General features: G+C 41.6%; 1 protein-coding gene across 1 annotated transcript in view; it reads left to right on the top strand.

Annotated features, from left to right (window-relative positions):
* LOC124258576 (hepatocyte growth factor receptor-like) overlaps positions 1 to 26015 on the top strand; it is a 79451-nt gene extending 53436 nt beyond the window's left edge. The window contains 10 exon segments of the mRNA XM_046692641.1: positions 490 to 657; positions 14220 to 14505; positions 14948 to 15085; positions 16019 to 16102; positions 16295 to 16479; positions 21042 to 21151; positions 21624 to 21786; positions 23660 to 23796; positions 24931 to 24977; positions 24980 to 26015. Coding sequence (XP_046548597.1) covers positions 490 to 657; positions 14220 to 14505; positions 14948 to 15085; positions 16019 to 16102; positions 16295 to 16479; positions 21042 to 21151; positions 21624 to 21786; positions 23660 to 23796; positions 24931 to 24977; positions 24980 to 25155 — 1494 coding nt within the window. The 3' untranslated portion in view covers positions 25156 to 26015.
* The last annotated feature ends 481 nt before the right edge of the window (positions 26016 to 26496 follow it).

Raw genomic sequence — 26496 nt, 5'->3', positions numbered from 1 at the left:
ACTTAGACTGAAATTGGTGGTAGTGCTCTTTTCCGAAGCAAAACTCTAAAACCGTTAACTATTTCTTCACCAAACTTGGCACATAGATTGATCTGGTGGTGTACTGGTGCCTTTTGGTAGTTTTGGAATTCTGAATATAATATTGTTGGCATTTCCATGGCAACAAGACTTAGACTGAAATTGGTGGTACTTAGACTGAAATTGGTGATAGTGCTCCTTTCTGGTCTGCAGAACTTTAAAACCTTTCAATGCTCTCCTTCCACTTTTCTATATACACACCTAAATATTTGACATAATCATAACTCGTAGACATAATCATGAAGAGTATTTTGCCATTGCTGGGGATATTGATGACTTTGTCTTCTTGTTTCAATTTTTTGGTCAAGTGAATTAGATGATAATTTCCTTTTGCCTAGTAGTTTATATTGATCGCTTTGAATATTGTGAACATCAATGATTTTGATTTTTAGCTGATATTTTTCCTTTCAGGGAGAGTACCTTGACCTTATTTTGCACCCATCAGAGTTCAAGGTCAAAGTTGGGTCTTCACTCTGCAATGTCACTGAGGTCAAGGCCACCTCACTTCTCTGTACTCCAAGCAACAAGCCAGTTAGTGTCAGTGAAAATGAAAATGATCAAGTATCTCACTTGGTGACCGTAAGTACACATTCTTGAAAAATTGTATCACCCAGGGTTTTACATGACGCGTGATTCCTGTGTATTTGACGTAACAACGACTCTCAAAATATTATCATACGAGTCAAGCTTGATGCAAGTTTTATGGGTGACCCTCACAACTCAGTTCAATAAAATCGATTTGATAAGCAAAAAATGATATTGTCAGATTGTTCCAGAGAACTCCCAAATATTGAAAATGACTCCCAAAAATAAAATATTGTGAGTCACCATGACTCCCACTTTTAAAAGTCTGTGTAAAACCCTGATCACCATGGTTACGTTGTATACTGGTCACTTGATGACATTTGTATTTCGTTTCCTTCTCCATATATGGACATGGACATTTGATAAAAGACATAAAAATGATATTATTCCCAAGGCAAAATAATCTTTTAAGGGAGAAAATGTAATTCTTTTGGAAAACATTCCAGGCCCCAGGCCCTATGATCATGTGTCTGTAAGAGCATGTACATACTGTAGCTTAAACAATGTCAAAGATCTGTACCATTTCACCCTTATGCAGGCCTACCAAAGAAAACTTTCCCACTGTGCAGAAAAACGCAGAAAAGCCCACATTAATCATTAATTAAGCAACATAAACACATTACCTCGCTACTGAAACAGTAAAAACGGCAACGAAAAACTATGAAACTGCAACATTTTTTATATCAAATTATATTATGTTATAATTAGTATGCCTTCAAGAGCAGAAACAGATTGAAATGAATTTTGAATCTTTTGTTAAAGTGGTCCTATGTAAGGTGCCATATGCACCTTATGTATACCTAAGGCTGGTGGGGTAGCCTAGTGGTTTAAGTGTCCGCTCATCATGCTGAAGACCAAGGTTTGATTCCCCACATGGGTACAATGGGTGAAGCGGTTGTCTCACAAAACCCCTACATGCCATAACCCCTACAGCCCAGTACCCCTACAAAACAACACGCTGCATTTACCTGTCTGGCATAATGAACTGACCCAAAGGCGATTACAGGGTGGAGTTGAACTTGCACAGAGTATACCGATGAGAAGGGAATAAGATTGTGATGTGGTTATTAGGGTTTTAGTAGTTCATTTTAAATAAATGAGATGAATTAAATGTTGAACTAGTTTTTTCAGCTTCCTGATATACATAATAAGTAGACAGAATTTGCAAATCGTAATAATATCAGTTGTAATAGTGTTGGTGATAGTAAACTGAGATAAATAATTTGAGATGATTTGGGATGGTATATACAAGGGGCATTCAAAAAGTAGTCACGATGTGGAATGTTTGAAAAGCTTCCATTTTATTTTGAAGAAATTATTAGCAAAGCCATATCAAAAAAATTTAACATATCACAACACATTGGGGTATAGTATTTCTTTAAAAAATTGCAAAAAATAAAAACGATCTGTTATTTGGTACCTCTTGGATAATGGTATGCCCTTAGATAATATCATATAAAATATGTTCAGTAAAATATTGGATGACTGCTCATCATAATCAGCCTTCAAAGATTTGGATTGTTTGATTTACATTTGGACGGGGGACTGTTTTTCAAGGATACCCCTATTTTATTCTTTCAAAAACTGTGTCCAGATATTCAAGCTGGTACTGTTTACAATATATTGAGAGCTGACACTTGTGAGACCATTCAGTGTTTAGTTTGAACCCTTGACATCACGTATAAATAAGTGAAAACATTAGAATAAGTTATGTCCTTCTGATTACGTCTTCTGGAAGGGGTTGGGTAGTGTCTCCAAAACAAGCTCTTTCAGTAAAACTTTAACAAGCGATTGCAGTTTCAAATTGCTTTTATGCACTTTAATATCTAAGTTTTATTCTAGCAGACTTCTGCCTATCTCAAAGACACAAAATGTTTATTGCATATTTTCTTTCTGATGCATTTATTGCAGATTTTGTTTTTTTGGGGGGGGGTACCAAGATAAAGTCAAACAAAATGGGGATCGTGAGGCTGTAACATAGCAAAGCCAATTTGCTTCAGGTTGACAGATTATATGTAGAAAAATAAAACATAGAAAACATTTAATATGTTATGACATTATGATATTTAATGAAGTTAATAAAACCTCAAGTTCAATATTACTGAACTTTTTTAAAGATATTTTTGTTATCATCCATTAAAACCATTCTAAGTGTTTGGGCTGGTCCATTGTATGAAATAGGTACCAGGCAGGATTGTTGTTGTAAGCTGTTGGGGTTATGGGATGTAGGGGTTATGGGATGTGGGGGTTATGGGATGTGGGGGTTATGGGATGTTGGGGTTATGGGATGTAGGGGTTATGGGATGTTGGGGTTATGGGATGTAGGTGTTATGGGATGTTGGTAGACTAAGGCTTAGTCTCTGAATATATATAATTTTGATAGTAACAAACAAGCCCATTTATATTGAAAAGGAGCCCTAGGGAGACCAGTTGGGGAGGTTACCAGTAAAGCCCATTTCCGGTGTCCCCGCCGTGATAATGCTAGAATATTGCTAAAAACAGCGTAAAACTAGACTCAACGTGTTCTCCCTTGATTGAGTTAGTTCTATGAACTAACACATTTTTCTCCCTTGATTGAGTTAGTGTCGTGAAATAACATATTGTTCTCCCTTGATTGAGTTAGTGCTATGAACTAACACATTTTTCTCCCTTGATTGAGTTAGTGTCGTGAAATAACACATTGTTCTCCCTTGATAGAGTTAGTGTCATGAAATAACACATTTTTCTCCCTTGATTGAGTTAGTGTCATGAAATAACATATTGTTCTCCCTTGATTGAGTTAGTGTCATGAACTAACACATTGTTCTCCCTTGATAGAGTTAGTGTCATGAACTAACACATTGTTCTCCCTTGATAGAGTTAGTGTCATGAACTAACACATTGTTCTCCCTTGATAGAGTTAGTGTCATGAACTAACACATTGTTCTCCCTTGATAGAGTTAGTGTCATGAACTAACACATTGTTCTCCCTTGATAGAGTTAGTGTATGAACTAACACATTGTTCTCCCTTGATAGAGTTAGTGTATGAACTAACACATTGTTCTCCCTTGATAGAGTTAGTGTCATGAACTAACACATTGTTCTCCCTTGATAGAGTTAGTGTCATGAACTAACACATTGTTCTCCCTTGATAGAGTTAGTGTATGAACTAACACATTGTTCTCCCTTGATAGAGTTAGTGTCATGAACTAACACATTGTTCTCCCTTGATAGAGTTAGTGTCATGAACTAACACATTGTTCTCCCTTGATAGAGTTAGTGTCATGAACTAACACATTGTTCTCCCTTGATAGAGATATGAGTAGAGTTGATAGAGTTAGTGCATGAACTAACACATTGTTCTCCCTTGATAGATGAATGAACTAACACATTGTTCTCCCTTTGATAGAGTTAGTGTATGAACTAACTAACACATTGTTCTCCCTTGATAGAGTTAGTGTAACACATGAACTAACACATTGTTCTCCCTTGATAGAGTTAGTGTCATGAACTAACACATTGTTCTCCCTTGATAGAGTTAGTGTCATGAACTAACACATTGTTCTCCCTTGATAGAGTTAGTGTCATGAACTAACACATTGTTCTCCCTTGATAGAGTTAGTGTATGAACTAACACATTGTTCTCCCTTGATAGAGTTAGTGTCATGAACTAACACATTGTTCTCCCTTGATAGAGTTAGTGTCATGAACTAACACATTGTTCTCCTTGATAGAGTTAGTTGATGATAGAGTTAGTGTATGAACTAACACATTGTTCTCTCCTTGATAGAGTTAGTGTCATGAACTAACACATTGTTCTCCCTTGATAGAGTTAGTGTATGAACTAACACATTGTTCTCCCTTGATAGAGTTAGTGTCATGAACTAACACATTGTTCTCCCTTGATAGAGTTAGTGTCATGAACTAACACATTGTTCTCCCTTGATAGAGTTAGTGTCATGAACTAACACATTGTTCTCCCTTGATAGAGTTAGTGTCATGAACTAACACATTGTTCTCCCTTGATAGAGTTAGTGTATGAACTAACACATTGTTCTCCCTTGATAGAGTTAGTGTATGAACTAACACATTGTTCTCCCCTTTGATAGAGTTAGTGTGTCATGAACTAACACATTGTTCTCCCTTGATAGAGTTAGTGTATGAACTAACACATTGTTCTCCCTTGATAGAGTTAGTGTCATGAACTAACACATTGTTCTCCCTTGATAGAGTTAGTGTCATGAACTAACACATTGTTCTCCCTTGATAGAGTTAGTGTCATGAACTAACACATTGTTCTCCCTTGATAGAGTTAGTGTATGAACTAACACATTGTTCTCCCTTGATAGAGTTAGTGCCATGAACTAACACATTGTTCTCCCTTGATAGAGTTAGTGTCATGAACTAACACATTGTTCTCCCTTGATAGAGTTAGTGTCATGAACTAGCACATTGTTCTCCCTTGATAGAGTTAGTGTCATGAAATAACATATTGTTCTCCCTTGATTGAGTTAGTGTCATGAACTAACACATTTTTCTCCCTTGATTGAGTTTGTGTTATAAACTAACACATTGTCCTTCCTTAATTGAGTTAGTTTGGTGAACGAACACATTAATCTTCCTTGATCATGCTAGTGTAAGTATTTAACTGCATCTGCTCACAGGTCAATATTCTGCCTGCATGAAATGGGAGTAAGTATCCATTATTTTTCCTTATCCTGACTCATGATCTTTCCTTATCTCCCTCTTCTATGCGAATGGTAGTGGAACACTTGAATCCTTTGTAGTTCCCTAAAGCGGACATAAAAGTACACTCACCCATGAGTTACCTCCCTTCTCCCATGCAAACAGTCATGTGACCAGCCTTACTTGTCACTCTCTCCCTTTTCGCCCAAGCGGATGGTTGGGCGAGCACTGGAGTCCCGTATACGGCATATATCCTTTATATCTAGATCTAGATCCTATCTATCGAAATTAACGCTGTGTATGGTATTTGGCTATAACTAATGTGTATTATATGTAAAAATTATTTGTAGTTTGTGACATGTTTTCTTCGCAATGTAACTTGTTTATATTTCATCAAATCTTGCAGTGTTTGCAGGTACCGGCTATCAGTGGCTGATCCTCACCCCCAATGCCCATCGTGCATTAAGCCATGTTCTTCCACCTTGCGTTGTACATATTGCATTGGTTTATCAAATTTACAATTTAATCAATATTTGTCTTACATCTATAGATGTGCGATGGATCGGGTGAGGAAGTCATCACAAGTCATGGTTGATAAACCTGAAGATTAAGCTGGTAACCATATGTTGTTTGCTACTGCAGAGATACATAATTCAAGTGCTATGTCGAGTACGCTGCAGGGGCAGTCGTCTGCTGTTGTTTGAGATTTAACTGCTGCTATGAAGAGGTCTAACTTGTCCGACGCGTCATCGCAGTCTAAGAAGAAGATGTCTTTATCGACCTCGACGCAGAAGAAGTCTTCTGCATCCAGTCTCGTTCCGGTAAAACATCTCATCAGAGATCGTTTAATGAAGACTTTGTGCCGCCTGCCGAAGCAGACGTTTTTTGCTGACCCGCCGATACTTCTACCTGATGATGGCCTTGATGATGGAGTGTTGGTTCACCGAAGAAGTAGCAGTTCGGCAGAACCCTACGATGGCGGTCAACGTTCGCAAACCCTACGACCTGCGCGAACCTGAAGCAGCTACACCCCAGAGGTTTACAACTACAGATGAGATTCGCGAAGATATTCACACTCAGAAGACTCTATCATCATGGAAGAGGAAGGTTCCACAAACCTCCCAGATGCATCTGCGAACCCTCAATGTTTGAGAACGTCAAGAAGGCCCTCACCGAGATCCAGTCAATCCTCATCTAAATCCCGCAGCCTATGCAGATGTTCGGGGCAAGGTTCTCGAAAGGAAGGTTCGGGAAGGCAGGGTTCGTGAAGGGAAGGTTCGCGAAAGGGAGGTTCGCAAAAGGGAGGTTCGCGAAAGGAAGGTTCGAGTAAGGGAGGCAACGCAGACATCTACAGGGTTCGCGAACCTGGGGGGAGATCAACAGGCGATATTAGCAACGCAGGCATCTACAAGGGCGCGAACCCTCAGATCAACAAGCAGATATCAGTAATGCAGACATCCACAAGGTTCGCGAACTCTCAGATCTACAGGCAGATATCAGCAACGCAGACATCTACAGGGTTCGCGAACCCTAGAGTTAACGAACCCTTAGATCAACAGGCAGGATGATGATGTCGACTCTATCACCATACGGCTGAATAAAATGAAGCAATGATTAAAACATTCAAGAATCCGCTGTCAGAATGAAAACGGATGGTTTTGTCAGAGTTTATAACTCAACAAAAAAGATCAACAACATGTGCGATCTCTACAGTTTACAGCCTGCACAACTCTACAACCTGCACGAACCTTACACCTGTAGTAAGTTCAGTTTCGGATGACAGCCTACTTGATGAAAGGAATCCCTTCATCTACATGGATGCTGAGGTCTTATCCTGGGTAGCAGAAGGCCTGCTGATATTGTCGTTCACTCACTCACTCCAACCCAACAGACACGTACTGCATATATCCTGATGACTTCGACTCCATTATGATATCACCTATGAAGCTGATATCTCAAGTACTGGAGAACCTAAAGGTGACCTTTGTAAAGGGCTTAAGGTTAACACCGCCTTCAAGAATCCTTGAACGGACGTACAGATGATATTATTAACACTTGTCACTCAGCGTGGGGATTAGGAATTTATATCCTATCAACTATATTCAACATCGGTATTTCTTCAAGATGCATACAGACATACGTCTCGACAGCCTCCTTCGTCACTCTGGCTTATATTATCCACAATAGGAATACGTGATTAATATCACTGAACAAGAATTTACACTTGGAGCAACCCTTATTCAAGAGGTTTATATGAGCGGCGTAGTATTACGCGCGCTTTTACTCAACCAACTATTGCACCAGATTTTATGGAGGCCAACTTGCAACAACACCGGTGGCATCATGCTTGGAAGCTGATTGGTCCAGGACAGACAACACCTTTAACTGACAGAGCAGGCGCCAGCAAGTTTACTGACTTGTAAACAAACCCGTTGAACGGGGGAATACTTCATCTGCAGCCTTGAAAACAGTATACAACTACAGCCTGTTATCATCATGGGAATCTAATAGATGTCTAGCCTTGACAGCAGGATAAACCATGTTTATCTTGGAAGTTGTCGCTGATAGAAGTCGGTATGAGTACCTGTCCCCTGTGATACTACACTGGAGCCAGCCTTGCTATAAATAGACAACGCTTCGATGTATGCTGATCAACACAGATCGCCTGCGTACAATATCATCAGCTCTATGGTTATTCATACGAATGACAAAGCCTATCGGCACCTATCTGCATCATCGAGGTCTACGCAGTGCCGGTTATCTGAACGACAGCATACAGGTTCATCAAAGTGCCAATCAACTCAGACAGCAGCTGAACTTCACAATTAAGTTGCCCCTGCAACTAGGATGGCTAGTGAACCTGATGAAGTCGGAGTTAGAACCAAAACAAGATGTGCAATTTCTGGGAATAAGAATTATCACAACACAGAATCGAATTGTGGTCCCAGAAGATCGTTGGGTCAAGATACAAGCCATGATTCCACAAGCAGTCATCTCTCCGTTAACACTACGAACATGGCAATGTCTACTCGGTCTACTGACTTCAGCGCAGGACTTGACTCGCACAGGAAGATAACAACTATGACCGTTGCAACGATTCCTGGCAAAACATCTGGACAGCGTCGACCTTATCACGCTACTAGACAACCTCAAAAGGTACCTGCTATGGTGGACTTGCAGGTATAATGTCTGCAGAGGGACCTATTTACAAGAGCCGGCCTTTGACACACATCTTTACGTAGATGCATCGCTACAGGGATACGGTGCGCATCTCAACAACCAAGTTGCATCAGGGAAGTGGTCGAAAACAGAACAGCATCTTCACATCAATCTGCTGGAAATGAAAGCTGTGATCAACGCCGTAGAACTATGGTTGAGCTTGCTGAACAACAGAATGCTGATGGTCCACACATACATACATACATACATACATACATACATACATACATACATACATACATACATACATACATACATACATACATACATACATACATACATACATACATACATACATACATACATACATACATACATACATACTAACATTTGTACTAAGCGCCGATATCCAGCTCAGCTGCTCAAAGGCGCTTTGTTTTTCCCTCGTTCACTGGATGTCATTCTCAACGGCACATCGTATTGTCAATCTCCACTCCCTGGGGATCATACAACTCTTGCAGCCACTAGGCGCACCGAGTTAATAGGGCATTCCATCCTTACGAGGTACCCATTCACAGCTGGGTGGACTGGGACACATAGTCACAGTACTTTGTCCAAGTTTACTGCACGTTGCTGTACCCGCAACTGGGTGTTTGCACGTATTCATGTGGCCACCATCTGGTCATATACCAACGGATTCGTGGGTTCTTTTAAGTGCACAGGGTTGTGTACTGTACACACAGTTGTGACAACACTGAAAGAGTCTGCACACAAAGTTGACTCCAAGGTTTTTACACCCGGTCACAGGTGGGCTCGATCCCGTCACCTCAAGCTCGCTGGATCACTAGCCTGGCGCTTTAGCCAGTTCGCCCACCGCGCCCCCCACAGACAACTCTATAGTGGCATTCTCAATAAATAGGCAAGGATCAACAAGATCCCTAAGCCTACTTCAGCTCACATTCCAGTTGTTCAACATCACAGAGGATGCAAACTTCTGGTTAAAGGCATGTCACATACCGGGAGCCAAGAACGTACTAGCAGATGCTCTTTCCCGACCACTTCATCCATCACCCATGGAAGGGATGCTGCATCCAGAAGCATTCCGGCTCATCATAAGGGAAATAGGATCCCCATGCATAGACCTGTTCCCTCGAGTTTCAACAAACAACTACAGATGCATACTAAACACATACGCGTTTCCATCCCCAATATTACTACTGAAAGTACTTATGAAGATCAAACAGACACAGGCGCTACAACTGACTTTGGTCGTGCCCTATTGGCCAGCGAGAGTATGATTTCTAGACCTAATAGATCTCGGAAGTCCAACCCTCAAACTACCAGAATGGCCAAACCTACTCAGACATCCGCACACCAAAGAAGTCCACAGGAACCCAACACTGTTCCAGCTACACGTGTGGACCGTATCAAAACCTGTCTGAAGAAAAGAGGGTACTCTGCCAGAGCAGCGAAAGCAGTAACCTTAGCATTACGCAGGTCTACTCGTAATTTGTATGACGACAAATGGCAGAAGTTTGAACAATATGCAAGGTGGAAAGGCTTCACAGCTATGAAAACTACTCTTCTTCAAGTGGCTGAAATATCTATGTCACCTTAGATATACAAGACATCTGAAAGATTCGACATTATCCACATATCTGGCAGCTATCAGTACACTTGTCACTATGAAGTCAGGCATCAAGTTGACGAAAGTACCAGAACTACTTGCTCTGCTGTGATCTTTTAAACTGGAGGACCAGCAAAAAAAATTCAGATCACCAGCCTGGGATGAGTGATGCCTACGAACCTCTAGACCAGACTACCCTCGAGCTGCTGACACAGAAGACTCTGTTCCTACTTGCCCTAGCCACTGCAGCTCGAATGTCTGAGATACATGCGCTGGACTTTGGATGAACTAGATTCGACACGGGGCACCGTGCTGCAGTACATCTAGGACTTAGATGGGACTTTATTGCAAAGAATCAACTACCTGGTCAACCAGATAGACAGTTCCATGTACCAGCACTATCTGCGATCCTCGGACCAAAGGACACCCAGGACTTATCCTTGTGTCCTGTCAGAGCTTTGAAGATATATCTTCAAAAGACTAAAACAAGGAGAAGAAAGTTTAAGCGCCTATTCATCCCCATGTCGACGGAGATAGCAGTGGAAGTCTCAAGAATGACAATATCATTTTGGATGGGAGCCGTTATACTAAGAGCCCATAAAGCAGCAGGATTAGAACCTCTAAGAGCTTCCAACCCACACGAAATCAGAGCACCGGCGTCAACACTCGCTCTGCATGTAATAATAATAATAATAATAAGTGTTCTTGTATAGCGCACAAATCAAACTGCAAGGCAATTTCTCTAGGCGCTAAAAGATAGAGTGATCTGAAGAAAGGATTAAAGTTCATAAGCTTGTTTAAAAAGGAAAGTTTTCAGTTGGGACTGGAAAGATTCCACGGACGCGGCTTGTCGGATGTGAAGAGGCAGTGAGTTCCAGAAAGGGGAGCTGTGTAAGAGAACTGTCTATGTCCATATGACTTTAATCTGACCTTGGGGACATTCAACTGACAATTAGAACTTGATCTTAAAAGCCGTGGTGGGACATATTCACTGAGGAGATCTTTCAGATAGATTGGAGCTTTGTCATGGAGGCACTTGAAAGCGAGAGTGAGGATTTTATATTCTATTCTCTGTTTCGTGGGCAGCCAATGTAAGCGTATCAGCAATGGTGTAATGTGACTGCGCTTGTTGACTCGGCAAATCAATCGCGCCGCAGAGTTCTGAATCCTCTGGAGCTTGGACAATAGATCTTGGCGGATATTTACAAGAAGACTGCAGCAATAATCCAAACGTGAGAGAACAAGTGAACGAACTAGGTGGTGAGCTGCATCAAATGTCAGAATATCACGAATGGAAGCAATATTTCTGAGATGAAAATAGCATGACTTACAAACAGAGTTTACGTGTGTTTCCATGGATAAATTTGAGTCTAGAAAAACACCAAGGTCTTTCACGGAATCACTGAAAGGAACTTTCTCATTACCCACTACCAACGAAGACACATCCACCTTAGCAGTGCTACTGGGTGATCCACACAGCAAAACCTCGGTCTTACTGTCATTTAATCTCAGCTTCCTTTGTATCATCCATGCTTTGGAGTCAAGGATACAGTCTTCGATTATAGACATATCGGCTGGAAGTGAGTCCGGTTTAGTGGAACGCAACAGCTGGGTGTCATCAGCATATGACTCGTACATCACAACATGATGCCGAATGATATTGCCGAGATTCTTCATATAGAGTGAAAGAGAATGGGCCCAAGAACGGAACCTTGTGGCACTCCGTATGTAAGCTGATGCGTACACGATTTCACGTCTTGAATGACCACAGATTGTGTCCTATTATTGAGGTATGAGACAAACCATCCAAGAGCTGTGCCATGAATACCAAATTCTGTTTTCAGACACTCAGTTAGTTGAACATGGTCAATGGTATCAAAAGCCGCTGATAAATCAAGCAGCGTTAGAACTGTAACATAGCCCGCATCAGCTGCAGCAAGAAGTCTCTCCATCACATGCAGAAGTACGGTCTCTGTGGAATGATCGGAGCGATATGCAGACTGATGCACGTCATAGAGATCATTCAAGGTCAAGTGATCAACAAGGCGTACCTTGATTGCCTTCTCAAGCAATTTTGATATGAAGGATAAATTAGAGACAGGCCTATAGTTCGATAGTGTGTCAGCGTCTAAGCCAGGCTTTTCAGGAGTGGCTTAACAACAGCGACCTTCAGACACTTGGGGACACATCCGGAAGATAAACTGCTGTTTATTATCCGTGTGATCACTGGAAGCAAAACATCAATGAACTCAAGAACAAATCGTGTTGGTGCTGGATCCAACATACAAAATGTTGGTCTTGCTGATGTTAAAAGCTTTAGGACCTCTGCTTCTGAAAATGGTGCAAAAGCACTGATGAAGTGTACTTGACCCAATGGCGTTGGTTCATGATGCGTTACAGGTATATCCAATGAATCAAGTTCATTTCGAATCTTGCAGATTTTGTCAACAAAAAAGCTATTGAAGTTATCCACAAGTTCCCCCAGATCAGACGTCTGTGGGAGAGCAGAATCCTTAGCCTTGCCAACTAAGCGGTTTAGGAGCTGATACATCTCTCTGCTGGATCTTACTGACTGTAGAGCTGATAGAGTGTATGCAGACTTTGCCCTCCGTACTGCCCTAGTTACACAGTTTCTAGCGGCAGTGAACATTTGACGATACACTTCTAAACCCGACTGTCTCCATCTCCGTTCTATGACACGACGCTCTCTTTTTAAAGAAGCGATCTCTTCATTAAACCATGGTAACGACGAACGGTCGGGAATATTCTTCTCTTTAAAGGGTGCATGCCTATCAAGGAGATGGGATAGGGTGTCATTATACAATTCACATAAAGTTTCCGGATCATCAGTTTGGCTCGTGAAAAGTAGTGAGTTTAGTAAATCTGATCTAAAGTCCTCCCTATCAATTTTCTTAATATTGCGAGATTTGACAGTTTTAACAGACTTTGGCGGTTTCACTAAAGATAGGATACAGGTGATAACGTGGTGATCAGACATCTGGGAGTCCAACACAGATACATCATCCAAGATATCCCGGTCCTGTCGAGTAACAACCCAGTCAAGGGTATGTCCTGATCTATGGGTAGAAGAAGCCACATTCTGCACAAGCTCATGAGATTCCAGGAGCTTAATCCACTTTTTCGTGACGGCATCCTGTGGATTATCCCAATGAATGTTGAAATCTCCCAGAACTAATATGTTTTTCTGTGTGAGATTTGACAGAAGCAATGAGAAATCTTCAATGAAATCCTGTTGAGTAGAACCATTACGTTTGGATACAGGTGGACGATAGATGCACACACATCTCACATGAACGTTCCCATTGTACTGCACAAAGCTCAGCTGTTCGAAGCTTTTATAAGATATCTTATTGAAGCACAGTTTGAGGTTCAAATGCTCCTTAAATATCACAGCCACACCCCCACCCCTGCCAGAGACGTGGTTCGTGACGAAACGAATATGCCGGTGGCGTCATATCAGCAATGATGGCATCATCACCTTGTGAGTGCAGCCAAGTTTCCGTAATAAGGAATACATCAACATCATTGTCCATGATATAGTCAACAACTTCTGCTGTTTTGTTTCTAGCAGACTGTGCATTCCACAGACATACTTTGATATATCGACCTTTAATGTGATCTGACTTAACTTCGTTATTCATTGGAGTGGAGAATGGTCTGCGTGGTTTATCATCGCTACGGTGTTTACGATTTCGTAGGCCCCTCCTAGTCCGTTTCTTAGAACATATACCAAAAGATCGAAGTTGCATAAAAGTGTTCGTAGGGATAAGATTGTCTTTGCTATTAAGTAACAACAGCTCGCTAGTTGAGTAGGTCCTCATTGTCACTGAGAGCAAGCTAATTGGCTGTCTATTGTCCGTCTCTGGCCATGGGTCTATACTCGTTACACCCCAAGCTGATGTTAGCTTGTCACTGAATGTGCTATATTGCAAATATAGCAATATGAACATCACAAAGTCCTCCAAATATCTCATCTTCCTTGTGGAATCATTTCAGAGAAATCACAGATATGTATCCAGGAAGTATGTGGTATCCAGTTTGCTAAAATCAGCAAAGTTCAGACTGCAGTAGTATGATAAATAGGCAAAACCAGGAGACTATCTTCACTTCGAGAACATAGGTGATGTTGTGTTCATCAGCGGCGCTTTAGCGGGAATGGCAACCAGCATCATCATCCTCATCGTCATCCTTGTCTTCATTCTGGTTGCGGTGGTTGTGCTGCTCATCATCATGAAGGTGAAGAAGATCGGCTTCTTCAAGGAGATCGACGACAGCGCCCACACCGTGGCGTACACGGCGGGACAGGAGATGAACATCCACCAGATGACCGGAGCTGGCGGCACTTACAGTTTTGAAAATCGACAGAATGGTAAGTATCAAACAATGCTTGTGAGAGAAATAATTCATGATGGTGCAAGAAATAACAATTTGTAAATCACAGATGTTTTCTGTGGAGGGCATCATAGAGGCACTTTCTGTTAAATTGTTGTGTTCACATAATTCAGGGCCCTGTTCAACAGAGCGATTATAGCAATACGACTATTGTAAGTCTATGTTTAAGAATGGGAGTTAAGATTACCTTATTTCTGATATCCCTTTGCATATTTGGACCCAGACTTTGTCAGAAAAATTGTAGAATCTAGTTTAAAGAGGTTTCACGTCTTTTTTACAATAGCTGAAACATGTTATTTTGAAGTATTATTAATGCTAATGAACATACACTACAACAGATTTGGAATATGTTCTATTCAAACCCATTGAATGTGCTGGTGCCTGGCCAGCTGATATTGAGTAATTGTGTTTCTGTACAGACTATGCTGAGCAGCGTCCTGTGCAGCATCACCAGACAGCGTTGTCGATGGTGAGTGACGACATGCTGGCACTTATACAAAACGAGAATCTGCTGATTGACCACGAAGTTCTTACACTTGGAGACATTCTGGGAAAAGGTGAGTCCTGGGTAGGATTAATGTAAATATGGTGAGTCCTGGGTAGAATTAGAGTAAATATGGTGAGTCCTGGGTAGGCTTAGAGTAAATATGATGAGTCCTGGGTAGAATTAGTGTAAATATGGTGAGTCCTGGGTAGGATTAAAGTAAATATGGTGAGTCCTGGGTAGGATTAGAGTAAATATGGTGAGTCCTGGATAGAATTAGAGTAAGTATGGTGAGTCCTTTGTAGGCTTAGAGTAAATATGGTGAGTCCTGGGTAGGATTAGTGTAAATATGGTGCATCCTGGGTAGGCTTAGAGTAAATATGGTGAGTCCTGGGTAGAATTAGAGTAAATATGGTGAGTCCTGGGTAGAATTAGAGTAAATATGGTGAGTCCTGGGTAGGATTAGAGTAAATATGGTGAGTCCTGGGTAGGCTTAGAGTAAATATGGTGAGTCATGGGTAGAATTAGAGTTAATATGGTGAGTCCTGGGTAGGCTTAGAGTAAATATGGTGAGTCCTGGGTAGAATTAGAGTAAATATAGTGCATCCTGGGTAGGATTAGAGTAAATATGGTGAGTCCTTGTAGGATGAGAGTAAATATGGTGAGTTCTGGGTAGGCTTAGAGTAAATATCGTGAGTCCTGGGTAGGATTAGTGTAAATATGGTGAGTCCTGGGTAGGCTTAGAGTAAATATGGTGAGTTCCGGGTAGGATTAGTGTAATATTGTGAGTCCTTGTAGGATTACAGAGACTGTATTGCCATGTGCCTGTTGAATATGGCAGTAACTGCAACTTGTAACCTATTCTTGTACATGTACTTTTCTAAATATACCCACTGACCAGTCAGGTTATTTCACAATTCACGGTGGAATTTCTTAGGCCTGTTAAGTGCAAGATGTGTTTTGCCCCACTGTATAACTGTGTCTATATTGGCTGGTGTGTGTTCAGGACATTTTGGCTGCGTCTACCGGGGTTTCCTCACTCTACCAGATGAGAAGGGCGACTTAATGATTGCTGTGAAAACTCTACACCGTGAGTACAATGTCATTCTTATGTAAGGACAACTAATTGAAAAAAGATGAATGTGAAATTGTTGTTCCTGTAATTGCTCAAATACTCATATGACAACACTTTTAAAACACTTGACCAGTGCACATTTATAAATATTCACTCACCCACCCAAAAACCCACTCCCCACTCACTCACTCACTCCACATATTACAGAGGATGCTCCCCGAGACATTGAGCTGCAGGCTTTCCTTCAAGAAGCTCTCATCATGAAGGACTTCCATCACCCCAATGTCCTGGAGCTGATTGGCATCTGTCTGGGGCTGGACGCGATGCCCCTGGTGGTCTTGCCATTCATGCAACACGGGGACCTGCTCACCTACATCAGGGACGAAACCAAGGTAGGCTCTCACTAGTTCAGTAGTAGACAGTAGACACATGTACTTTTGTATGTTTCAAGGAGTAGACAGTAGATACATGTACTTTTGTATGTTTCAAGGAGTAGACAGTAGACACATGTACTTTTGTATGTTTCAAGTAGACAGTAGACACAAGTACTTTTGTATGTTTCAAGGAGTAGACAGTAGATACATGTACTTTTGTATGTTTCAAGTGTAGACAGTAGACACATGCACTTTTGTATGTTTCAAGTAGTAGACAGTAGACACATGTACTTTTGTATGTTTTAGACAGTAGACACATGTACTTTTGTATGTTTCAAGTAGACAGTAGACACATGTACTTTGTATGTTTCAAGGAGTAGACAGTAGATACATGTACTTTTTCATGTAGACAGTAGACAGTAGACAAGTACTTTTGTATGTTTCAAGGAGATAGACAGTAGATACATGTACTTTTGTATGTTTCAAGGAGTAGACAGTAGACACATGTACTTTTGTATGTTTCAAAGTAGTAGATAGTAGACACATAGTAGTAGACACATGTACTTTTGTATGTTTCAAGTAGTAGATAGTAGACACAAGTACATGTACTTTGTATGTTTCAAGGAGTAGACAGTAGACACAAGTACTTTTGACACAGGAGTACATGTTTTGTATGTTTCAAGTAGTAGACAGTAGACACATGTACTTTTGTGTGTTTCAAAGGAGTAGACAGTAGACACATGACACATGTACTTTTGTATGTTTCAAGGAGTAGACAGTAGACACATGTACTTTTGTATGTTTCAAGGAGTAGATAGTAGACACATGTACTTTTGTATGTTTCAAGGAGTAGACAGTAGACACATGTACTTTTGTATGTTTCAAGGAGTAGACAGTAGACACATGTACTTTTGTATGTTTCAAGGAGTAGACAGTAGACACATGTACTTTTGTATGTTTCAAGGAGTAGACAGTAGACACATGTACTTTTGTATGTTTCAAGTAGTAGACAGTAGACACAAGTACTTTTGTATGTTTCGAGTAGTAGATGTGTAGCATCATGCACCACCTTCAGGCCGGTTACCTCCCTTGGGCAAGCCAGAAACCAGTGATTGTTGGTTAACTATTGGTTTTGTACAATTTATGTGTCTAGTTTTTCCAGAATTATACTCTTGATCATGGGTTAATGTTTGAGGGTGGCATTACTTTAGGATGTCCTTTCACATTAAACACAGTGTGATGTATTGGGAATACTGCTCACAGTGGCATTAATAGCAACTCTCACTCAAATTCATACCTTTCGTATATTTTTTAATAAATGCTCAGTGTTGTTAAGAGTTAATCATTAGTTTCCTTGCATGCTCCATGATTGATAATAATTGCTTACATCACTCATTTTCTTGGATATTTTTATCTCCAGTGTTCCTTTAACATGTGTTTAATATAATATTCTGAATATTAGGGGAAGCGGGCTGGTGAGGTTATGGTGTTGGGCTCCTGCATAACAATGACACAGTGATGGGTGGACTGGTTTTATTACAAAAAAATTCACATTTGACACTGTTGTATTTGTTATGGTAATCTAATAAATTGAACATTGTTTAGTGACTGGTCTGTATTATGGGGATATGTCATCCAGATGGTTAAAGAAAAGATTTTAGAGATTAGAGATGGGGAATGGAAAAAATGTTACCTGGAATTGAGTGAAGGGGGCCAGCAAAACATGATACTGAACACAGAATCAAACTCATGACTCCCTACGCACCAACCCCTGTAATAAAAGACTGGACCTTAAAGGAATTTCAGACCAGAGTTGTCTCATGAAGATAAAACTGCTCAAGAAACGCCTTCATACTGACAAACACATTTTGTCCCAGACTTTCAGTGTCTCTTCATTGCCAAAGACTGTTATGTAGAATGCACCTTCATAGTAAAGATCCCAATCACGTCTTGCTTGATGTGGGGACGTGGATTGCTCAGTGGGATAATGTGTCTTAAATCCCAACAGGAGCTGTATCCTTAAGGATGCCAAAAAGTTCATGGTTTGAATTCCTGTTGTCCCAGATTGCTCAGTGGTTTAATGTGTCTCAAATCCCAAGAGGACCTGTATCCTTAAGGATGCCAAAAAGTTCATGGTTTGAAGTCCTGTTGTCCCAGATTGCTCAGTGGTTTAATGTGTTTCAAACTCCCGAGAGGAGCTGCATCCCTTTTGGGTGCCAGAAAATTCATGGTTTGAATTCCTGTTGGCCCGGATTGCTAGTTCCAGCACCATACAGTGGCTCGTATCTAAACACAGGATATAACATGACGGTCAGGCTTTTGTTGACACACAAGAACCTGAGGGAAGCAGTAACCTGAGTCTTGATGAACCTGAGTCAGTACCAGTCAGTGTGGATGCCTAGAGTGTACTGGTGTGGTCACTGCTGACTGAAGGAGTCAAACCAAACTCACTCACTCCCCCTTGGTTGATGTCTGACCAACTAGATATATCACTGGAATGTTTGGGTGACGGTATGGATGTTGCCAAACTCACTCACTCACCTTTGGTTGATGTCTGTCCATACATCACTGGAATGTTTGGGTGACGGTATGGATGTTGCCAAACTCACTCACTCACCTTCGGTTGATGTCTGTCCATACATCACTGGAATATTTGGATGACGGTATGGATGTTGCCAAACTCACTCACTCACCCTTAGTTGATGTCTGTCCATACATCACTGGAATGTTTGGATGACGGTATGGATGTTGCCAAACTCACTCACTCACCCTTAGTTGATGTCTGTCCATACATCACTGGAATGTTTGGGTGACGGTATGGATGTTGCCAAACTCACTCACTCACCTTTGGTTGATGTCTGTCCATACATCACTGGAATGTTTGGGTGACGGTATGGATGTTGCCAAACTCACTCACTCACCCTTAGTTGATGTCTGTCCATACATCACTGGAATGTTTGGGTGACGGTATGGATGTTGCCAAACTCACTCACTCACCTTTGGTTGATGTCTGTCCATACATCACTGGAATGTTTGGGTGACGGTATGGATGTTGCCAAACTCACTCACTCACCCTTAGTTGATGTCTGTCCATACATCACTGGAATGTTTGGGTGACGGTATGGATGTTGCCAAACTCACTCACTCACCTTTGGTTGATGTCTGTCCTACCCAGATACATCACTGGAATGTTTGGGTGACGGTATGGATGTTGCCAAACTCACTCACTCACCCTTGGTTGATGTCTGTCCTACCCAGATACATCACTGAATGTTTGGGCGACGGTCTGATTGTAATCTGATATGATACTCCGTGTGTGGACACCAGAAGACACTTATATGGAAGGTCATTTGTTGTGAACCCCGTGTGAACTTTGACCTCCCAATCCAAATGAAGGATGTGTGGACTTTTTAGCCAATCAGATGTCAGCTTTTTTAAGTGATTTTGCAACATTTCTTTACAACCTCAGTTTGGAAATTTCAGATCTTACAACGAAAACTCTCACAGAACAGAAACATTCTTTCAACTACACTCGGTTTTGGTGTAAAATGTCCGCAATACAGGGAGATTGCCTATTTATCTGTAATTTTAACTGGCCTATTGAATTCAATACAGTGGAAGCCCTCTCAACCGGCAAGCGTTGGGACCGGCAAAAAATGCCGGTATAGAGGGTGTGCCTGTTTAGAGAACTTTTCCCTTTTCAACCTGAGAATGATCAACCCTTTTCAAAATAAGACTGAACAACGAGTTGATAGTCATCATTAAAGATAACATCAAAAATACACGTATATGACACAAATGTAGGTGTTCAGTACAGCTTCCAGTACATTTACGTTATAATTTGAAACTCCGAAGTTTCAAGTCCGAAACTGTTTGCCTGCCAATTTGGTACTTAAGTGCAAGATCTTTTTGGAAGGCCGAGAAATTACATCAAAAGATTTTATCAGCTGAATTTTCTGTTCAAGAGTTAATTCCAATCTAGCCCGTTTGATTGGTATAGCCATCATGACACGGTGAGTTACTGACAAGTTGTGACACGACAATTTATTCATAATCGAAGTGACATGTGTCACTCATCAATTTACCTCACCTACTTATCATGCTCCTTTTATCCAACATCAACGAGCTTAATGCTGATGGTAATCCACTGTGTTAATACATGTTCAGCCAATTAACAGGAGAACTGAGATACTGGATGCCGATTTAGAGAGCTTTAATTACTGTACAAACAGTCAATTGGGCGGCCTTTGTTGTGCCGAAACACGGAATAGACTGACGCCGGATTAGAGAGCGTGTAAATGATCATAAATTAACTAGCTTCTGCCGGGACCAAATTGTAGTGCCGATATTGAGGGCATGCCAGATTGGAGGGCTGCCGGTTTAGAGGGCTTCCACTGTACATGTTATGGGGGAAAATCAACTAGATGTAGATTTCAAAGCCCTGACATGAGTGTCTGATTGCTGTCAAGGTGTTTTCAGCTTATCTTGCAGACAGGTATTTTATCAGAGATGAACATTGATTTTAATGAGCTTGGTGTGGATTTATACTTACAATGCTACTGATTTTCCTTGGCTTTCAGAACCCCACAATAAAAGATTTAATAATGTTTGGCATAGACATTGCTAGAGGTATGGAATACCTGTCCAGTCTCAAGTTTGTTCACAGAGACTTAGCAGCCAGAAACTGCATGTAAGTTATGTCGGCTTCGGACAGGGGTTTATCTATGATTTCTGCTCAGTGCCTTGCCTGGCAAATTTGGAAATATATTATAAGTTTGACACAAGTTAGATTGTCAAATACTATTTATTTAGTTTTATCAAATTCTGTGAAATTATGTATTTTTTCATTCAAATTTTTAATATCCTTTACTGCAGACTTAGGGCAGAGCGTTTCTAGATGAATCCCTGTTGTCTTTTTTGTTGCTTATATTTTTTTTCAATATGTTTGTAAAATAATTTTGAGTGACTGACTGACTCACCCTTGCCTACCTAACACATACAGCTGACCTTGAGATCCACATTGTTTAAGGAAGTGTTCAACCTTACTCACTCACTCACCCACTCACTCACCCTGGCATACCTCACTCACACATCCAGTTGACCTTGACATCCACATTGTTCAAGGAAGTGTTAAACCTATAAACCCTGTTGTATGGATGAAGGTTGGATGAGGACTTCCATGCCAAGGTGGCTGACTTTGGTCTGGCAAGGGACATCTACGAGAAGGACTACTACAGCTCGGACAACAAGAAGACCAAGCTCCCGGTCAAGTGGATGGCGCTGGAGAGTTTGGAGAAGGGAACATACAATGCTAAATCTGATGTTGTAAGTTGAACGATGATGGAATATGTGAGTGGTTTATAGGGTTCAGGCTATTGGTGGCCCAGTCATCTGAAGCTGTAGGTGGCCCAGTCATCTAAGGCTGTAGATGGTCCTGTCATCTAAGGCTGTAGATAGCCCAGTCATCTAAGGCTGTAGGTGGCCCAGTCATCTGAGGCTGTAGATGGCCCAGTCATCTAAGGCTGTAGATGGTCCTGTCATCTAAGGCTGTAGGTGGCCCAGTCATCTAAGGCTGTAGATGGTCCTGTCATCTAAGGCTGTAGGTGGCCCAGTCATCTGAGGCTGTAGGTGGCCCAGTCATCTAAGGCTGTAGGTGGCCCAGTCATCTAAGGCTGTAGATGGTCCTGTCATCTAAGGCTGTAGATGGCCCAATCATCTAAGGCTGTAGGTGGTCCTGTCATCTAAGGCTGTAGGTGGCCCAGTCATCTATTCATCTGAGGCTGTAGATGGCCCAGTCATCTGAGGCTGTAGATGGCCCAGTCATCTGAGGCTGTAGGTGGTCCTGTCATCTAAGGCTGTAGATGGCCCAGTCATCTGAGGCTGTAGGTGGCCCAGTCATCTGAGGCTGTAGATGGTCCTGTCATCTAAGGCTGTAGGTGGCCCAGTCATCTGAGGCTGTAGATGGTCCTGTCATCTAAGGCTGTAGATGGCCCAGTCATCTGATGCTGTAGGTGGCCCAGTCATCTGAGGCTGTAGGTGGCCCAGTCATCTGAGCCTGTAGGTGGTCCTGTCGTCTAAGGCTGTAGATGGCCCAGTCATCTGAGGCTGTAGGTGGTCCTGTCATCTAAGGCTGTAGATGGCCCAGTCATCTGAGGCTGTAGGTGGCCCAGTCATCTGAGGCTGTAGATGGTCCTGTCATCTAAGGCTGTAGGTGGCCCAGTCATCTGAGGCTGTAGATGGTCCTGTCATCTAAGGCTGTAGATGGCCCAGTCATCTGAGGCTGTAGGTGGCCCAGTCATCTGAGGCTGTAGGTGGCCCAGTCATCTGAGCCTGTAGGTGGTCCTGTCATCTAAGGCTGTAGATGGTCCTGTCATCTAAGGCTGTAGGTGGCCCAGTCATCTAGGGCTATAGGTGGCCCAGTCATCTAAGGCTGTAGATGGCCCAGTCATCTAAGGCTGTAGATGGCCCAGTCATCTGAGGCTGTAGGTGGCCCAGTCATCTAAGGCTGTAGGTGGCCCAGTCATCTGAGGCTGTAGATGGCCCAGTCATCTAAGGCTGTAGGTGGCCCAGTCATCTGAGGCTGTAGATGGTCCTGTCATCTAAGGCTGTAGGTGGTCCTGTCATCTAAGGCTGTAGGTGGTCCTGTCATCTAAGGCTGTAGGTGGTCCTGTCATCTAAGGCTGTAGATGGTCCTGTCATCTAAGCCTGTAGATGGTCCTGTCATCTAAGGCTGTAGATGGTCCTGTCATCTAAGGCTGTATCCTGTCATCTAAGGCTGTAGGTGGTCCTGTCATCTAAGGCTGTAGGTGGTCCTGTCATCTAAGGCTGTAGATGGTCCAGTCATCTAAGGCTGTAGGTGGCCCAGTCATCTGAGGCTATAGGTGGCCCAGTCATCTAAGGCTGTAGGTGGTCCTGTCATCTAAGCCTGTAGATGGTCCTGTCATCTAAGGCTGTAGGTGGTCCTGTCATCTAAGGCTGTAGATGGTCCTGTCATCTAAGGCTGTAGATGGTCCTGTCATCTAAGGCTGTAGGTGGTCCTGTCATCTAAGGCTGTAGGTGGTCCTGTCATCTAAAGCTGCAGGTGGTCCTGTCATCTAAGGCTGTACGTGACTGATAAAACAGCCAGGAATCAGTACATAGTAATCAGTGGATTTTGCATCTTTGATCTTGATTGTATTTTTATACTTGTATGTTTCAGTGGTCATTTGGTGTTGTATTGTGGGAGCTGATGACAAGGGGAGTTAACCCATACCCTGAGGTGGACAACTGGGACGTCATCCGCTACTTGAAGGCAGGACGGAGGATGGCACAGCCACAGTACTGTCCCGACCCACTGTAAGATTTACATGTGTGATGTTTGACCACTGTGAGATTTACATGTGTGGTGTTGGACCACTGTAAGATTTACATGTGTGATGTTTGACCACTGTGAGATTTACAGTCTGGTGTTTGACCACTGTAATATTTACATGTGTGATGTTTGACCACTGTAAGATTTACATGTGTGATGTTTGATGATTTGCAAGATTTACATGTGTCATGTTTGATCAGTGTAAGTATATGTGTGATGTTTGATGATTGCAAGATTTACACTGTGTGGTGTTTGACCACTGTAAGATTTACATGTGTGATGTTTGACCACTATAAGATTTACATGTGTGATGTTTGATGATTTGCAAGATTTACATGTGTCATGTTTGATCAGTGTAAGTATATGTGTGATGTTTGATGATTGCAAGATTTACACTGTGGTGTTTGACCACTGTAAGATTTACATGTGTGATGTTTGATCATTGCAATATTTACATGTGTGATGTTTGACTACTGTAAGATTTACACTGTGTGGTGTTTTACCACTGTAAGATTTACATGTGTGATGTTTGATGATTTGCAAGATTTACATGTGTCATGTTTGACCACTGTAAGTATATGTGTGATGTTTGATGATTGCAAGATTTACACTGTGGTGTTTGACCACTGTAAGATTTACATGTGTGATGTTTGATGATTGCAAGATTTACACTGTGGTGTTGGACAACTGTAAGATTTACATGTGTGATGTTTGACCACTGTAAGATTTACACTGTGATGTTTGACCACTGTAACATTTACATGTGTGATGTTTGACCACTGTAAGATTTACACTGTAGTGTTTGAGAACTGTAAGATTTACACTGTGGTGTTTGACAACTGTAAGATTTACACTGTGGTGTTTGACCACTGTAAGATTTACATCTGTGACAGTGTGAGTCACACATTGTACCCATATGGGAAATCAAACCTAGGTCTTCAGTGCTGATGGTTGTCATGGAAGCGGTGAATGTCTGCCTCTCCATCACTTTCACCTGGGTTTTACTTCCACATAAGCCAGATTATGAGAACTCAATATCACTTGAAGTAGCATTAAGCCAATCTAATCAACTGTGTGTGCTGACCATTGCAAACCTTTGAACTGTTTCTTGTTGTCAGATACACCATCATGCGTCACTGTTGGTCTGCCACACCAAACGACCGGCCATCTTTGCAGACGTGGCCCGTGACATCACAGATATGATCTCCCAGCTGGAACACAACACTGGCCCCCAGCGGAGGAACATCGAGAACACCTACGTCAATGTGGACATGAGTTCTCAGTGCCACTACACCGACGACTTTAATCCTCCCAGTCGAGCAGCATCTGCATCAGAAGCTTGATACCTGCGTCTTGTACCTGAAAGCATTAACATGGGAATACTAAGCTGGTATACACCATCATGTACACAGATCAACTGCACCTGATAATCATGTATAGCCATTTTGTTTTGTTTTTATGGGGTTAAATTATTATTTTAGGGATTCAGTTCTACATTCAGTCTAGTTAAATCTATGAAAGTGTCAGCATTTATCGTAAAAAGATAGCTTCAGTGTTTGTTCAGTAAACTCAAGGGGTTTTGGAATACTAGTTTCATTGGTTTGAAATTCTACTGCAAGTATATTGTAACTTAGCCATTAACTAACATTTAAATATGTGGAATAATCATTATGTTCCTGAAAGCTATTCAGTGAATGGCATCTCTGTTTCGAAAGGGTTAATTATCACTGCTCCCACTATGTGGCTCAGGTCACTTAAAGGGTTAAGCATCACTGATCCTATGGCTCACGTCATTTAAAGGGTTAATGAGACACTGTTGGTGATAGTTTGACCCTCTGTATTTTGAAACAAGTGTTGCCTTATTTTGTTTGGTCAGTATTCAGTTTGCTTGTTTACTCTTGGTTTACAGCTGGTGGTGTTCTTGTTTGTGGGAACATCCTCAGAAAACAAAGAATGAAAGTTATAAGTTGTGTCAGTTCAACTGCCAGTGTAAGATATTTTTCAGGAAATTAGTATTTTTCAAGCCATATTGATACAGAAGGCAAAATAATAATTATTCATTTGACAAAGAATTAATGTGTATAAGTTTTAATATAAACTTTTGTGTCATTTCAAAGGTGATGATGTCTGTAAACCAAAGAGTGACCAAAGTATGACCGTACCTGTCAGGGATTTCTGGCACATAAATATGTGTCCGGTGAAACTAATGTACGTTGTTGTTTGTATGTCACTTTGATAGTTTCATGTGATAATCTGAAGGAGAAGATGGGAACAAAAACACTTTTCCGATCAAGCGAAAGTATAGTGTTCATGTTTTTATGGTTACTTGTGGAGTTTTAATTATATGAGAGTAAAACTATTAAAGGAAATTAATTTAAAATGTTTTCATATTAACCGTGTAAATATGACTGCCTCTTTAATCTAATGGATAGAGTGTCTGCTCTTGGTTTGTCAGAGCCACCTCCGCGGCCTAGTGGCTAGAGCGGTCTAGTGGCTCGATTGGTCTAGTGGACAGAGCGGTCTGGTGGCTAGATTGGTCTAGTGGATAGAGTGTCTGCCTGGAGAGTGGAAGGTCAGTTGTTTAGTTCCTGGCTGCATCACACCCACAGAGTTTTTACCGTGACGTCTGCTCGGCAGTTAGGGGACAAAAGAAGGAGTGGACGGCTGGGGGTCAGCATGCAGTG

Source organism: Haliotis rubra, unplaced genomic scaffold (assembly GCF_003918875.1).
Source record: "Haliotis rubra isolate DU_JTF1 unplaced genomic scaffold, ASM391887v1 Scf7, whole genome shotgun sequence".
NCBI lineage: Eukaryota > Metazoa > Mollusca > Gastropoda > Lepetellida > Haliotidae > Haliotis > Haliotis rubra.
Note: the sequence above shows the minus strand (reverse complement) of the source record. Positions and strands in the feature narration are given on the sequence as shown.